This window comes from Doryrhamphus excisus, linkage group LG16, assembly GCF_037039965.1.
Source record: "Doryrhamphus excisus strain RoL-2023G ecotype Guam linkage group LG16, RoL_Dexc_Guam_v1.1, whole genome shotgun sequence".
Classification (NCBI taxonomy): Eukaryota; Metazoa; Chordata; class Actinopteri; order Syngnathiformes; family Syngnathidae; genus Doryrhamphus; species Doryrhamphus excisus.
In genome coordinates, this window is record NC_136372.1 from 12,502,229 (window position 1) to 12,519,062 (window position 16,834).

The 16,834-nt window shown below is 41.5% G+C and overlaps 1 protein-coding gene across 5 annotated transcripts in view; it reads right to left on the reverse strand.

Annotated features, from left to right (window-relative positions):
- Positions 1–8,093: 8,093 nt before the first annotated feature.
- The window catches only part of wizb (WIZ zinc finger b), a 37,072-nt gene continuing 28,331 nt past the window's right edge, over positions 8,094–16,834 (reverse strand). For all 5 annotated transcript variants that reach the window (XM_058050477.2, XM_058050478.2, XM_058050480.2 and 2 more), the window contains 5 exons: positions 15,933–16,487; positions 15,644–15,855; positions 11,993–12,311; positions 10,669–10,834; positions 8,094–8,814 (listed from right to left, as the gene is read on the reverse strand). In XM_058050477.2, the coding sequence (XP_057906460.2) occupies positions 8,523–8,814; positions 10,669–10,834; positions 11,993–12,311; positions 15,644–15,855; positions 15,933–16,487 (1,544 nt within the window). In that variant the 3' untranslated portion in view covers positions 8,094–8,522. The remainder of the gene's footprint in view (positions 8,815–10,668; positions 10,835–11,992; positions 12,312–15,643; positions 15,856–15,932; positions 16,488–16,834) is intronic.

A 16,834-nucleotide genomic window follows, 5' to 3' on the forward strand; every position in this document is an offset into this window, starting at 1 on the left:
CGTGTGGACATTTATGTTGACATTTCCCATTTAGTGGTTTTACCAAGAAGTATTGACTTAAGAGCACAAAGACCCTTCTTTCATGACTGCAGTCCATCATTCCTGGGTGATAGACAGACAGCAAAGGCACATATTGGCGTGATGCAGCTGTTTGCCGTTTGCGTTCGCAAGGTGTTTGCACAACCTATCTGCAGCTGCAGCAGCATGGTGCCACTGTTCTTCTCTTATTGGAGTCCAAGCCAAACATCCAACTATGAAGGACTTAGAACAGGGGTCTCAAACTTGCGGCCCGCAGGCCAAATGTGGCCCGCGAGATGCTAGTTTGAGGCCCCCACCTTGATACCAAAGTTTAATGTTGAAATGACAGCTTAAAGCTGTGTGCACACTGGACACAATTAACATGATTTTGCCCCGCCCATACTGTTACCCTACCCTGTTACCCTACCCTGTTGCTTTGGATTAGCAATGAAGCTAAAGGCTTATGACACTGGGTACAAATAAATGCAGGAAATTGAATAAAAAACAGAAAATACACGTCAAGATAAAGCATCTCATCAAACATGTTGTTAAAGTTACGACGCTGCTCCCAGATGGAACAGAGTATGATGCTAACTTGCTAATTGGGTAAAATGATTAAGTTTCATTAATGTTCATGTTAAAGGTTAAATAACTGTTAATACTGTACATTTGAATCTGAAAAAAATTATTTCTCTACCAACTGTATGTGGTTTCTTACGTTTTTCTTATTTGCTGTTTTATTATTATTTTACTTATTTATTACTGATTGATTGATTTATTGTCTTTATTCTTAATTTGTTTATTTTTTTAATCTTATTTTGTGTATAGAAAAATAAAAATTAAGATATTTGAGAACAGTGGAATGTTTTATCAGATATTTTGGTGTGGAAAACCGGAACCAAAGTACTGAAAAAGTGTAGGGTATAGCAGAAGCAAAAGCATTGAAGATAGTTTTTTATTAATTTTTTTTCCAGTTTTTAATAAATGCGTTTTTTTTTGAAAACCTGATGCGGCCCGGCTTCACCCAGAACCTAGCTCCGGTGGCCCCCAGGTAAATTGAGTTTGAGACCCGTGACTTAGAACAACCAAACCATCAAACATCCATTATGTTTTTTTTTTTGCATGTTCAAGCAGGGCTGTCACATTTGTAACAGTTCAATGCCGTAGTGGGGAAATAAATGAACTAAATCCACCCAAACATCACATCTTGAAAGAAACATGATATGATTACAGTGTGTGTTGCAAAGATTGTATAAACACTGAAGAAGTGGCGAGAGAATTCATCCAAATATTGATAGTGTCCATACTTGAGTGATGATTTTTCAGTTCTCAGCCATTTTTTTGTCATGTTGTTCATATTATTACATGTACTACAGTTAGAAAGTCCACAATTTTTACTGATGCCAAACTTGTTTTCTGGCAGTCCTTGAACGCACCATGGTTGTGTACTGTGACTTTAATTCCGTGTGTTCTTCCACCAGCTTTCGCATTTTGTTCAGTGGTCCTTGAACACACCAGAGTTGCTGATTAAGTGAACAACTCGGCCTGAATAAACTGAATTGTGCGTTTTGCTTTCAACTTGTTAGCGTCTGTTGCTAGTGAACGATGCCAACTGAAGTTCTGATACCACCTTTATTGCAAATGTTGATCCGAAATCGAGGGAGAACATCAACATCAAGCGAGTATGAGGGTTTGGAGTGTCAACAATAGAACTGTTTATCGGCGTATCAATTACTTGTGCACATTTGCCATTCGCTTGTGACCCCGGATATAACCCCTGTGAAAAGCGGGCATCTACTGTTTTATTGATATGATATTGTGGTAAACAAATATCATTTTTGCTGCGAAATCATTCATTAGTGGTGAGTATATATCAATTGTGAGGGCTTAAACCTGGATTGTGAACAATGGCAATTGAAGAGAGATGGGAAGGGTTCTGGAGCTTTATTACAAATACTGATCCAAAATCGGGCCAGTACCATTCAGTACTGGTAATCTACACACAAACACAATAATCCCGAATAAAAATCCCTTATAACCCGTAACCCAGATGAAGCAGAAACTCAACTCTGAACACTCAATGTCACTTCCTGTCTGCCATTCTGCTCCGTTATTGAATACATAGGGGTGTTATTTCATATCTAGAGGGCTCAAATAATATTAAAAAACATATTCATAAGGTTGTAAAATGGTTGATTGTGCTCTAGCTACAAAAATGTCAAAATAAGGAGTACTGTGTGTTTGCGGAAATTCGCTTCTCACGGTCGGATCTGGAACTAATTAAACAAGGGATCACTGTGATCTAGGGTTGTCATTGCAACTACAATATAACTTTGTCTTTATTATAACTCTGTGTATAATTACATAATGATTACTTTCAAGTTTAAGTCACTGAACTCCACTGGATGAGTTGCCACGCCTCTTCAGAGCACTTGTGAACTGCTTGCACGGGTCAGTGGGAGGGATGAATGTCCAAGCAAAACAACATGGACAAGCAATTACGGGGGGGGGGGGGGGGGGGGGGGGGGGGGGGGGGGTGGCACGGTTATTTACATTAACTCAACCACCCGTCAAAGGTGTTTTGACGGGAATGAATCATTTTACTAGATGCAATAAATCAATAAAGCCCTGGAGATTTACATGCTTTTAGATGTTTAAGCAGGGCAGGGATGGATCCTATCGCTGAGAAGTAATCAGCTTCCATCATTGACAAGAAACTAATTGCTTTTATGGTAGGTTCCGGGTCAATAAGAATTAAAAAAAAGGTTTGTTTGTCTTTTCAATATGCTCTTCATGAGTAAAAGCCCTTTTCAAAAGATGCCTTAAAAACAGAAATCCATATGCTTTGTGATTGCAGTGCATTGCATGACCGTGTCCCCTTACGTCTAATGACATTTTCATGTCTTTCAACTAATTTAATAGACAACAATCCATTGCATTAGAAGGTAATTTAAGCATTTTGTGTTTGTTTTTTTTATCTGTATTTTTAAACAGGGGTTTTCGAACTCTATAAAATTTGGCGCAGAACAAATTTTGGTCATATGTGGGAGGTGGACATCGATGAAAATTCACATATTTAGATATTATTAATAAACCTATAGATTCAGCCTAATAGCTTTTCCTTGACACACAGACTCAGCACACAGCATAGTCAGAGTTGCACAACACTTACATACCACTCATGGGAAAATACTGGGAAAAGCAAACAGAAGTGAAATCCATTAGTGGAGTGTTGCATCATCACCTCTTTTTGCCTCTGTGCAAAAAAAATTGTAAAAAACGTATAAATACGGTACTGGGATTGGACGTTCGGGATTACGTATATAGATCTTTGGTATTGAATGAATTAACATGGTTTCTCAGTGCAGTGGAATACAATGCATTCATTGCCACTTCATTTGTTTAGATCTCGAAAGCGTTTGTCCTGGTTTTGTAGCTCAGAATCAGGATGTTTACCTCATGATTGGCACGAATATCACTAGTTATCATAAATTTATGACCTTTTTACCTCGTAATTATGACCTTTTATCTCATAAATTCAACTTTTATGTCAGATATAGAAATATGATCTCAGGGAAGAACTACATTTGAAACACTTATATGCTAGGACTACGTTAAAAAGCCATAGCATTTCAGTATGTGGAATCAAACTATGGAATGGATTGAGTAAGACCCTCAAACAATGCACAACGATGAGCCAATTCAAGAAACAATACAAGCAGTTGATGTTTGCTAAATACAAGGATGAAGAGTCTTGAACCAGTCATGATGTGCTATATATATCACTATATTGACACTTACTATGGTACACATTATGTCATTGGATGGCCATATCACCTCGTGTTTCGGTATATGATAAAAAAAATGTAACTTAAATTATATTAGGAAAGCAGGAAGTGAACAAATGTAACAGTTACTGATTGTAAAAGTACCAGATGGAGGGGTAGGATTTAATAAGCTTTACTTCTTCCTACTCCTTTTGGACATGTGGAACTGTGAACTGATTATGTGATGCATTCAATTGTAATCTGATGCATGTTCAAATGAAATAAAACCATTACCATTAATATGATTTACGGTTGCATTCCCTCCAAACAACATATTGATTGTAACCACACAGGATGCTCTTAAACATTCATAGCAAACCTAAAAGTGAATTGTCGAATGGCGACCTCTGTTGGAGAGTATAAGGAATGACAAGACATAGGACACCTTCTTAACCCCTTGAGGACCCCAGTCTGTGTGGTGATGTCCACATTGCCAGAAACCAAATGATGCCACGGCACAACTTGGTCCAGGCTCCAAAGGTATCCAGTAAGACCAATCATCATGCAAAAGTTCACACATTCAAGGTGGAGAAATAACTTTGTCTTTGATGCAGACTTAGTGGCGGAGCTAAGTCATGGTCAGGGGTGGCTGTGGCCAACCTTGTTCACTCTCCGGCCGCCCCCACAGCTGGGGGACAATTTTGACAAACGAGGCTCTGTGGTGCAAAACATGAATTAGTTCAGCCTAACCACCGTTTCACTGCAGCACACAACTTTCCGTCGCCAATAAAATCAGATTTTAGGTTTTCCGTGATTCCAGTTCCGGTTAAATTTGACTTCAAGGCCTATGTAGCATGGGTAGCCACTTCCATATTATGCCCTGCGTGGGTTTGGCCGCCATGATGGGGAACAAGAACCATTGAATACATGTCCTCGGAACACTTCTCAGCTATTAATTGTTCTAATAGACGCAACTAGCAGCATGATGGCTACAACTCAAGTATATCAGAGTCATCTCAACCTTGGCCACTCCAATGAAAAATGTCCGTCCGTCTCCGCCATTGTTTTTCTCAGTAGCATCGCACACCTCTAGTACAAAGACGAGTGTGTTCAGGAATAAGTAAGGCAACAATTCCGATTCTGAAACGGAAGTCACATTTATTGTTTTGTTCTGGAGTTGTTTCACCTAAAACTCTGTATACAGTACATTTTTTTCTCTCACACATCTCTATTCTTCCATTGACACCATCATTTCTTTTGTCTCACACACACACACACACACAACAGTCACCTTTTTTTTATCATTGATCCCAGGACGCCACATTTAAACGGAAAATAAAGTTTTCCTCACATTGCAACCACCTGACCAGCATCACCGTTTCCACCCGGAGAGACTAAGAAATAAAACATGTTCTAAGATTCACTTTGCATGACTGCAAGTACAGAAAATGCACAGAATAAAAACACATCAGAATCAAAAGGAATTAAGATCACTTCTTTTTTCAACTACCTTGCTAATAGAACTGCTAATAGCTCTACTAGCTTCTTAAGTACATGGAGTTATATGGTATGTATCTATATTCCATACATGGAGAGGACCAAACAGTCATGTTTGAACACGGGGGGGCAACACTTGAACTTTAACTTTATTGCTTCACCGACACGCTGAAGCAACTCAGAAAAAACGGCATCCCGCTTTCCGCGCTTTGGACTGCGAACCGACAGCCCTCCATCGCCCCCGTCTTGGAATGAAGTTTGGTTTCTGTTCGTGGTTTAACAGGAACCATCTCCCGTTGGAGTCCTAGGAAGTCACATTTCCCCCAAAAGCAGTCCAATGCCCCGTGACACTGCAGGGCTTGGTTCGTCCGTGATGGGGTCCAATGTAAACAGCTTTTACTGTACATAGGCGAGACGAGGGACTAAAAAAAGTGACTCTTTGGCACACCCTAACTTTATGACAAACGCATACAATCAGGAGGCCATATTTTGAAGTCACAAAGACGTCCTATCAAGCGGTTTGTACTTCTTTTTTTTTTTTTCTTTGAAAACAAAAGACCACCTGTGCGTTCTAATAAGCTCCGATATAAAAGCAGCATCAAAACTAGTTTTTCCCGTCCCTAAAAGACAGCAATGCTGAAATATGAGTGTAATATTCTGGGTTATATATATAAAAAAAATTATATGAAAGTATTAGACACAGCTCTCACTGGGAGTAAAACCACAATAATAAACAGGAGCTATAAAGGCAGAATGACTTTGATCTCCTTAGACCAGTGCTTCTCAAATAGTGTTGGAGGGGGGGTACTGTCGAGACTCTCCATTATGTTGCATTTTCCTGGTCTCAGTTTCAAGTTAAGTCTGTACAGTATAGGCAAATTAATAAATATTATCACTTCCAATCCTGGGGGGGGTGTTTGTGTTGTTTTTGCGGGGTGGGGGGGTGACAGAAAATAATTGAGAAGCACTGCCTTAGACGGTGCAGGTGTCCCTTATGTTGTACAGCATACCTGTCAACATTTGCATGTTAAAGTAAATATTATTTTCATGGGAAAAATAAATGGAATTTCTACCAATTTGTATCACATTGATTATTTTCTAAGTGAATTCTTGAATTTTAAAAACTGAAAATACAGGAAACTATCAAAAAGTGGGATGAAATCCAATAGGGTTGACAGGTATGGTATACAGCATACATACTACGTCACCTTTCATGAATGATCTAGCTTATTAACACATTCAGGTGCAAAGTAAATAAATAATAATTTGGGTTACAGATATATATATATATATATATTTTTTAAAGGCAGGAATATGATGGCAACACGTGAATTTAGTGTTAAATTAAAAAATCCATCCCACATATCTAAAATAAGGGAGGTTAAGAAGCATCTTTAGCAGAGAAGCAGTGAAACATCAGTGGTGTATTCATAACACGGGGCATATTTTTGATTGTAGAAATGTATGCATATAAAAACAAAAAGTATCAATAGGTGCTGTATGCTACATTCAAGCAAAATTCATATTTGGGGTCAATTTGACGTGGAGTTCATTTCCCTTTTTGTGATGTGCTTCCACTTCTTGCTCCTTTACAACAAGGTAGAGTTGTCCCAATTTCACCCAATCCAATCATTTTAGTAAGTGCTCAGTGTCGATGTCAAAACAAAAAGTGCCAAGTTAGTTTTAACACTCTGTGTTAAAATATGTTTAAAGTGGCTTGAGACTTAGAAGTCTTATATTTCGGGGTCAGGACATTGGGTCATTGAACTAGTTCTGCCAGCATTCTCTTACGGGAGGGGTGTCCAAAGATTCTAACAATGTAATGAATGCACTATTAATGATATGTAGTGTAGTGTTACATAATACACACGTTTTGTCACAAATAAGATGCGGATGTTTTGTTCAGATAGCTTAGCATATATGATAGATCCACTGGGATAACCAGTTAATAGTGAAAAACAGGCGGCCAGAATAAATGTACAATGGAACCTTGGTTAGCGTCCATGTTTTTCTGTTACAGGTTGAGCGGTTGACTCAAAAAAATAATGACAACATGACTTAAAGCTAGCGCTTTCGTAGCCATTGCCGTAACATTGGCGTCTCAAAGTCACAGCACGCAAATATGGTGAGTTCAAGGACCGCAGAACATAGAAAAGCATCATTAGTGAAGTGTAGACATTCATTCATTCATTCATTTTCTAACGCATATCCTCACAAGGTTCGCTGGAGCCTATCCCAGCTGTCTTCGGGCAAGAGGCGGGGTACACCCTGGGCTGGTCGCCAGCCAATCACAGGGCACATATAGACAAACAACCATTCACACTCACATTCATACCTATGGACAATTTGGAGATCGCAACTGGACTGTTCGGATTGTCTTAGCATTGTTCATGCTCAAAAACTATATGTAGATTGAGAGCTTGGTGCAAGATGCAATCTATGTATCCTCTAAAAGGAGAAGACTGGAATGAGACAGACAGGAATGGTTTGGCTCTTCAGTGTTGTCAAATGAGGATTTTTTAGGATAGAATGGATGGAATTGCCTTGTCAGATGTAATGATGGTTATGAACTCACCTGAAACTAAGGTGGCTGTGCTTTGTTTATTTGTTAGAGGCTAACTCGGATGAGAGGCGAAATCCTGGACAGTCCCGTTGCGATCGATTCAATGTTCTGAGAAGTGAATGAGATGTGAGTATTTCCTGAAAATTATAATTTTTTGCACTAAAATTCCAAGAATTTGCAGGGGCGTGAAGGGCGAATCTACATTGAATTGATTTAAGCACCATTAATGCACAAAATGTCATTTTTCCCTATGCAGTTATGCAGTTCGGACACCCGTCTTATAGAGAAATGCTGCTAGAAATGGTTCAGATGTTCCTGCCGGCATACAACAGGAGACAAAAGAGGGGAAAGGGTGACATTTAAACCCTTAAGCCACCCAGGTGGCGGGGGTACAGCAATGGTCCTTGTCAACTCCTGGACATTCAGCATAAACAAGGCATAAGAATAGCTCATCTCTCCATGAAATATCGGCTGTAATCACCCTTAAACCAGGAGAGCTTGGTTCCCACGGTAACAGGACTTAGTAACAGTCTAAAAAGTAGCTTCAAAAAGGTGCATGGGGCTCAGAAGGCTCTTCGGCCTTCATTAAGTGTTGAAGAGGAGCATTGCCCTCAAAAAAACAAACAAAAATCAAAGTAAAAGAAAATGAAAAGGAACCATGATAGTTACTGATGAGCTTACACCACCTGGGCAGGAAGTGGAATGGGGGCCGGGGTGGGCTTGACTATCTCCCGAGCAAGTTCCGCCGCGGGAGCGAGGGAGTGGTTGTTCGGAGCTGTGGAGGCGGTGACGGTGGATGTGCTGGGGGCGGAGCATGGGGCAGAGGCGTGGTGGATCTCGTCAGATTGATCAGACACTGCTTTGGGTTCAGCAGGGTTGTTGTAGTTCATCTTGCGGATGTGTTGCTGGAGGTGTCGGATCCAGTCTTCCTGCACTGAAAGTGGACCGTGGAACTCCACCTCGCAGAACCTAAGTAGAAGATATTTTGTAACTTGGGAAATAACTTTGGTGACACAAATTAGGGAGTAGGGTTGTCCGATCTGGATCACAGTACCATTTATTTAATTGTTACATAAGGCTAAAAATAGCCAATTACCTAAAAATGTCATCCAATACTTCTCTACAAGAGAGGAGAAATTTATGACTTTAATTTATGAAATTTATGACTTTTTTACCTCATAATTATGACCTTTTATCTCATAAATTCAACGTTTATGTCATAAATATAGAAATATGATCTCAGGGAAGAACTAAATCTGAAACACTTATATGCTAGGACTACGTTAAAAAGCCATAGCATTTCAGTATGTGGAATCAAACTATGGAATGGATTGAGTAAGACCCTCAAACAATGCACAACGATGAGCCAATTCAAGAAACAATACAAGCAGTTGATGTTTGCTAAATACAAGGATGAAGAGTCTTGAACCAGTCATGATGTGCTATATATATCACTATATTGACACTTACTATGGTACACATTATGTCATTGGATGGCCATATCATCTCGTACTTCGGTATGTGACAAAAATAAAACAAATTAAAAATAAAAATAAAAAAACAAAAACAAACTTAAAACTATATTAGGAAAGCAGGAAGTGAACAAATGTAACAGTTATTGATTGTAAAAGTACCAGACAGAGGGGTAGGATTTAATAAGCTTTGCTTCTTCCTACTCCTTTTGGACATGTGGAACTGTGAACTGATTATGTGATGCATTCAATTGTAATTTGATGCATGTTCAAATGAAATTAAACCATTACCATTACATTGTTTTAACAAATTTAGACCTTTTTGACTGATATTTCAAGGCACACAGAATATTGTCTTCTATGGCTATTTAAACATGGAACCTACCAAAAGAAAGATTAGACTCTGATCCAGGGGTGGGCAAATATTTTGACTCGTTTTGAGTAAAAAAAAAAATTCTTATGCTTAGAATTTTTCCTTGAATTATTTTTGTAATTTTATCTGATGTTCTCATGTTTTTCAGGAGCACTTTAAACATCAGACCACATCAAACTATGCAATTTAATTTTACAGGGTTTTTTTTGTTGTTTTTTTTTTTTTACAAAATAAGACATCCGACTTGCAAGTCATGTTGCCAGTTTGTATGTTTAAAAGTTGAAATACTTAGAAATCAACTGGCAAGCCGAATTCAAACGCTTGGTGGGCCGCATGTGGCCCCCGGGCCGTAGTTTGCCCACCCCTGCTCTGGTCTTTCATCACAAAAAAAAAAATAAATTCCGTTCTTTAGTAATCAGCAGTAGAACATAGCTAAGTTTCAGGAAAATATCAGTTCCCGACTAAAAAAAAGGGAGAAAAACTGCTTTTTGTGAAAAGATTCATCACTTTCACTTTGACACGTTATTTTTTAAATTAGTGAAAACTCAAATATCTAAACAACTACAACACGATATAAATACAAAAAAAATGGTTATTCCATTCCCAATCCGGGTTGTGGTGGCAGCAGTCTCAGTAGTTTTACATCAAAATAACAATTTATTTGCAAATATAACACCATAAACTCTTTACAATTTTCCCATTTGGAGCTAAAGTGTGTTTGCGAATGCCCTTTGCCACCTTGTGGTCGTTTTTATGGCTTAAAACTGCTCGAAAAGTGACATTTGAAGTGGCATTGAAAGAGTTAAAAGGCAAAAATCCTCAAATAATTCAATGCTCTTGAAAAACTATTGGTATTGGGAATACTGTCCCTGCATTTACTTGGTATTGTATGGATAACATTTGCTGTACCCCCCTCCCCTAGTGTCCAAGCACCCCAGGAATCTTTCCCCATGCAAATAAGGGCTTTCTTGCACTCACCGGCACTTTAGGGTGTAGAACTTGCCCACCAGCCTGACTAGTGGGTAGGTGGGTGGCTTTGGCACTAAAGCAGGGACGGTGCTTGTGCGGGGGGGCTTCGGAGGGCCGCTGTCCCTCTCTGTTCCCTCGGAGCAAGACGGGTGCTTCAAGGGGCGACGCTCAAAACCTTCAAAAGTGAGAATGCACCAGAGTCACATTCCTTCCATTCAACTCGGCTGGTCACAGTTTCTAATCTTGTCCTGATCTAATCTTACTATGACTGTTGGTCAGAAAATATTGAAAGACAAATGTAGCATTCTTGCCACTAGGCGTCAGTAATGTTCCATTATTGAGACATGACAATAGGTTATCGTCACACTGCATGGAGTCAGCCATAGAAAGTTCTCCTCCAATTCAGTGTGGAAGTGGTCCCTTTTTAGTTTCTCTGTCCGACCCACTCTGTTTCAATTTCTTTCTCGTGTTTTAGAATACAGAAAATAAATTGGAAGCTAACTAGTTAGCTCGCCAGCTTGCTAATTTTTAAAGCCATGGCCGTCTTGTGTCCCTGCAGTGATTCCGTAGCCTCCACATGACAGTTGAGCAATGTATTGCAAATAATAACAACAATAGTAGGAATGTAAAGGTGACTATAGGGGTGTTATTTCATGTCTACAGGGCTCTAATTGTATTTTCTATGCTCTAAATATGAAAATATTCCATTAATATTGAATCCTATTTCACGGAAATTCACTTATCTCGATCTTACCACTTTAAAATGACGTATTTTTCGTATTTTCAACTGTATGCTACTAAAAAGGACAGTTTTTTCTGTAGGTTTTTTTTCCTTTTTCATCTTGTAATAATTCACTTTTACGCTTTACAATTTTCCAAAAATTACACATTCATTTTTAATTATTTTTCACAATGACTTAAAAATAAAATGTCTTTAACATTTCAACTTTATGCTACCAAAATTATTTTTACTTATTATTTTATTCATGTAAAATTGACTCTCCTTTTCTAATTCTTTTTCTAATTCTAATTCATTTTCACAGTCTTTGTTGGGAAAAAAAAGCCAGCATTATAGCACTTTTAATACTTTTAATACTGACACATACCAGCACAACTTTCCAGAAGAACTGAATTCAGTATTTTAAAACAACACCAGCTTGTACTGATATAAACTATATCCTCCTTGATGTTGTTATAAAATAACACCAACAGAGAGGTGTATTGTAAAAACCTGATATCTACCTGATATATACCTGGCCCTAAGTCCCATACACATTCCAATGTTGGTCCAACATACATACGTATTGTATGCTGAACACAAACCTTCACATACCTCTAGGCAGACGAACATTGAGCTCACTGCGAGCCACCTGTGCTTGAAGTGGGAGGCCGCCACCGGTGAGCCGCGAGGGGCTGAGACTGCTACTGGCGGGTCTGCCGTGAGGGGCCGCGTGGTCGGGGCCTGCTTCCTCTTCTGTCGTTTTAGAAGAACCCTGGCCGAGCTCACGGCTCAGCGGCCGCACCAGGTTCACCGCTAAAGCGGAAGACCACTGGGAGGAGGACGTGGACGTGGAGGAGGAGGAGGCCTTCTGTGGTGAGATGGGGGAACGATGATCTGAATCCGTCGATCCTGGGAGAGGTGAGCTGCTCTTCTGCAACATCAGAGGGAGCAGTAAGTGAACACTGAATACATTGAAATGTACTGGTGCCATCTTTCCTCAATGTAGTGTACAGTTCCGTTACCAAAGACTTGTGTTTGGACTACAAACATGGAGCAGGAGGTGATAGCTGTGTCAGCTATGTAAATAGTGTGCCATCATACCATTCATTCATTCATTTTCTACCGCTTATCCTCACAAGGGTCGCAGGGGGTGCTGGAGGCTATCCCAGCTGTCTTCGGACGAGAGGCGGGGTACACCCTGGACTGGTGGCCAGCCAATCACAGGGCACATATAGACAAACAACCATTCACACTCTCATTCATACCTATGAACAATGTGGGAGGAAACCGGAGTACCCGGAGAAAACTCATGCATGCACGGGGAGAACATGCAAACTCCATACAGAGATGGCCGAGGGTGGAATCGAACTCCAGTTTCTAGCCGTGTGGCCTGCATGCTAACCACTCTTCTGCCATGCAACCCTAGCTTATTGTTCATTCATTCATTATGTTCTACCGCTTATCCTCACGAGGATGGCGGGGGTGCTGGAGCCTATCCCAGTCGTCTTCGGGCGAGAGGCGGGTACACCCTGGGCTGGTCGCCAGCCAACCACAGGGCACATATAGACAAACAACCATTCACACTCACATTGCCTTCATACCATTCATTCATTCATTTTCTACCGCATATCCACATGAGGGTCGCGGGGGTGCTGGAGCCTATCCCAGCTGTCTTCAGCCGAGAGGAGGGGTACACCCTGGACTGGTCGCCAGCCAATCACAGGGCACATATAGACAAACAACCATTCACACTCACATTGCCTTCATACCATTCATTCATTTTCTACCGCTTATCCACATGAGGGTCGCGGGGGTGCTGGAGCCTATCCCAGCTGTCTTGGGGCGAGAGGCGGGGTACACCCTGGACTGGACAAACAACCATTCACACTCACATTGCCTTCATACCAGCCTGATAAAATGTTACCTGAACTCAACAAATGCTAGGAATGCAACAAAGTAAACAAAGGAGCATATCTCGAATTTTCTGTTTTTCCTACTTGGAATGTGTCGGTTTTTTACTAGTAGAAGACAAAACAGTTTGTATGGAATCCTTCATACATTTCGACAATGAGCATGCAAAAAGCGAACTGTAACTGAATGCCTTTTAATAATTATCTGTACATGTTTTACACTGTGTGACTCTTGAGTCTATTTCAAACACAAAGTGTCCCATTCTGTATGTGTGTCACATCACAGTTCAGACAATAGGTGTGACAGTGACGCAAATGCGCCAGAAACTAATTCAGGAGGGAAAGGAGAAAAAAAAAACATTTCTTCAATCAACAGCACACATCATTTATGTGAAGATGAAACATAAGCTGCAAGACACCCTGGTTGCCATGGCAACTGTTAAGTCAATAGCTCACTTGTTCTGGCGTCTGATGTTTGTGGGATGTAAAGACACTGATTCTACATCAAGCCCTTAAAGCGCCATCTGACTTGTTTCCAGGATACGCGATGTCACGATTATCAATTATCGAATCAATTATCGATAAAATGACAGGTGTATCTATGCATGTGTTTCATCTGCTCATCTCTGTGTGTCACACAGCCTTCGTGAGGCGGCATATGCTAACATGACTGAATGGTTTCACAGCCGACATGTATTATTATTTTCTAAATCTACAAATAGAGGTGCCTACTTGGGTCGACAAACATAAACAAAACAGTCTAAGATGTTGAACGCTCACAGACGAGGTCGCTGGCCACATTGTAAAAACATACGTACAGGCAACCATACTTGGCTGCCACCAATAGTCCACAATTCGTACACCAATGTAATGAGTTGGTCGACTAATCAACAAAATAATCTGTGATTAATTGATGAGACGGCTGCACGGCTGACGAGTGGTTAGCGCGCAGACCTCACAGCTAGGAGACCTGAGTTCAATCCCACCCTAGGGTATCTCTGTGTGGAGTTTGCATGTTCTCCCTGTGCATGCGTGCGTTTTCTGCGGTTTCCTCCCACATTCCAAAAACATGCTAGGTTAATTGGCGACTCCAAATTGTCCATAGGTATGAATGTGAGTGTGAATGGTTGTTTGTCTATACTATGTGCCCTGTGATTGGCTGGCGACCAGTCCAGGGTGTACCCCGCCTCTCACTTGAAGACAGCTGGGATAGGCTCCAGCACCCCCGCGACCCTCGTGAGGATAAGCGGTAGAAAATGAATGAATGATTAATCGATGAGAGCTGCCACAATTATTTTGATAGTGGACTAATACTCATTAGACACTACGGAGCAAGTCGTGGCAGCCCTACCATCTAGTGGTTCAAATGTGAATTACATCTCGCATGACAATGGAAAAAATTGTCTCAGAAACGGTGAACAGTGGTTAGCAAGCAGGCCGCTCGGGTTCGATTCCCTACTCTGGCATCTCTGTGTGGAGTTTGTATGTTCTCCCCATGTGTGCGTGGGTTTTCTCCGGGTACTCCGGTTTCCTCCCACATTCCAAAAACATTCATTCATTTTCTACTGCTTTTCCTCACGAGGGTCGCGGGGGTGCTGGAGCCTATCCCAGCTCTCTTTGGGCGAGAGGCCTACATCCTGGACTGGTGGTCAGCCAATCACAGGGCACATATAGACAAACAACCATTCACACTCACATTCATACCTATGGACAATTTGGAGTCGCTAATTAACCTAGCATGTTTTTGGAATGTGGGAGGAAACCCACACATGCACGGGGAGAACATGCAAACTCCACACAGAGATGGCCGAGGGTGGAATTAAACCCTGGTCTCCTAGCTGTGAGGTCTGCGCACTAACCACTTGTCCGCCGTGCAGCCCCATTCCAAAAACACACTGCATACAATTCACCAAGAAACACTGCAAATATGGAGTGAAGTGAAGATGAGCCAGTGCGTTGTCATGTTCTGCATGACAGGTTGTGACAACGAGACTTAAAAGGCACAATTTGGAAATACTGAGCTCTTTGGAGCACATCCTCCCTCGTGTGACGATATCATCATCATCCGCAGGGAAAAAAACCAAAAACACAGATATCATTGATCAGATACCCTTTTATGCCAATATTGGCGTCCCTACTGTCAAACCAGCTTGTTAGAGCTGCAAGCATGTGGTGTCTCTTCAGAGATACAGAGATCAAATTGAGTTTGTTGGTAGTTTAGTGGGTTATGATCTTAGCAGCGTAGCCCCCCCCCCCTTTCCAAAGATAAATGGAATGAAGCTTGTAGATTAAAGCACTTGGCTGGGTAGCGCTAACTCCATGAACAAAAATCAAGCAGACTGCCCGTGCTCACCCTCTTGGAGGTGGGGCGGTTACTGTGAATGTAGCTGCGGTGCATCTCCAACACCTTCTGTGGCCTGCTGCGAATCCATGCGCTCAGCGTCTCAATAGGGGACCCGTTTACGCACCACTCGGTCACCCCGAACTGCCTGAGGTGGGCTCGTGCGTGGCTCGCCAGGGCCTTGCGGTTCTCAAAGTAGAAGCCACACAGCTCACAGCTGGGATCTGAAACATAGGACAGTTATTTTATTTTATTTTTAGAGAATAAAGAGCATCACAATATTATGATATTTATCTCTTACCCTTACGGACGTGCTTGTCAGAGGAGGGTTTTTTTTTCATTGAGAAGTCATGTGGTAGCGGTGAGAAAGTCTTGCGCTGATGCGGCACTGTGTGGGCACTTTCCACAGACTGGGCTTCATCTGACTGTTTGCCGAGTGGGGATATCCTGACAATCTTGGGTGAGGTCGGGGTAGTGGATGGACCCAGGGAGCCTAGACCGTGCTTCTGAAACCTGGACCCTGATGACAGCATACTGAGAGGGGATTTACGAAACTTGGATGACTGACAGACGGGGAGACACAACCCCTCTGAAGTTTTGGTGGTCTTCCCCCACGAGGGACTTTTGGTAGATTCCTTCTTCACGCCCTTGTCGGGCAGAGAGGGGACACTTAAGCCTCTCTTGTGGATGACCTCCCGTAGGGTGTCGATGGGCGAGCCGTTGACAGTCCACTCTGTAATGCCCATCTGGCGGAGGTGGGACCGGGCGTGGCTGGAGAGGCCTTTACGGTTTTCAAAGTACTCTCCGCAGAATTCACAGCGGATATCTCGTGTGGGCTCAACTTCCCGAGACATGGCTAGGGAGGAAGCAGAAAGAAATCAGGTCATAACGCAGCAGCATTTCGGAGGACAACATTAGGACAACGTCCCCCAAAGATTGTCTCACTCCACAGGAAGAGTGGCCATTGCTGTGTTGTTTTGCTACCAGACGGGCGAACAAACGATTTGCATGACACACCTGACACCCCAGGGGAAACACAAAGGGGGCATTCACAAACACACTTTAGTTCCAAATGGGAAAAGTGTAAATAATTTATGGTGTTATATTTGCAAATAAATTGTTATTTTGATGTAAAACTTCCCAACTGAGACTTCTCTGCCCCACAACCCGGATTGGGAATGGAATAACCATTTTTTTGTATTT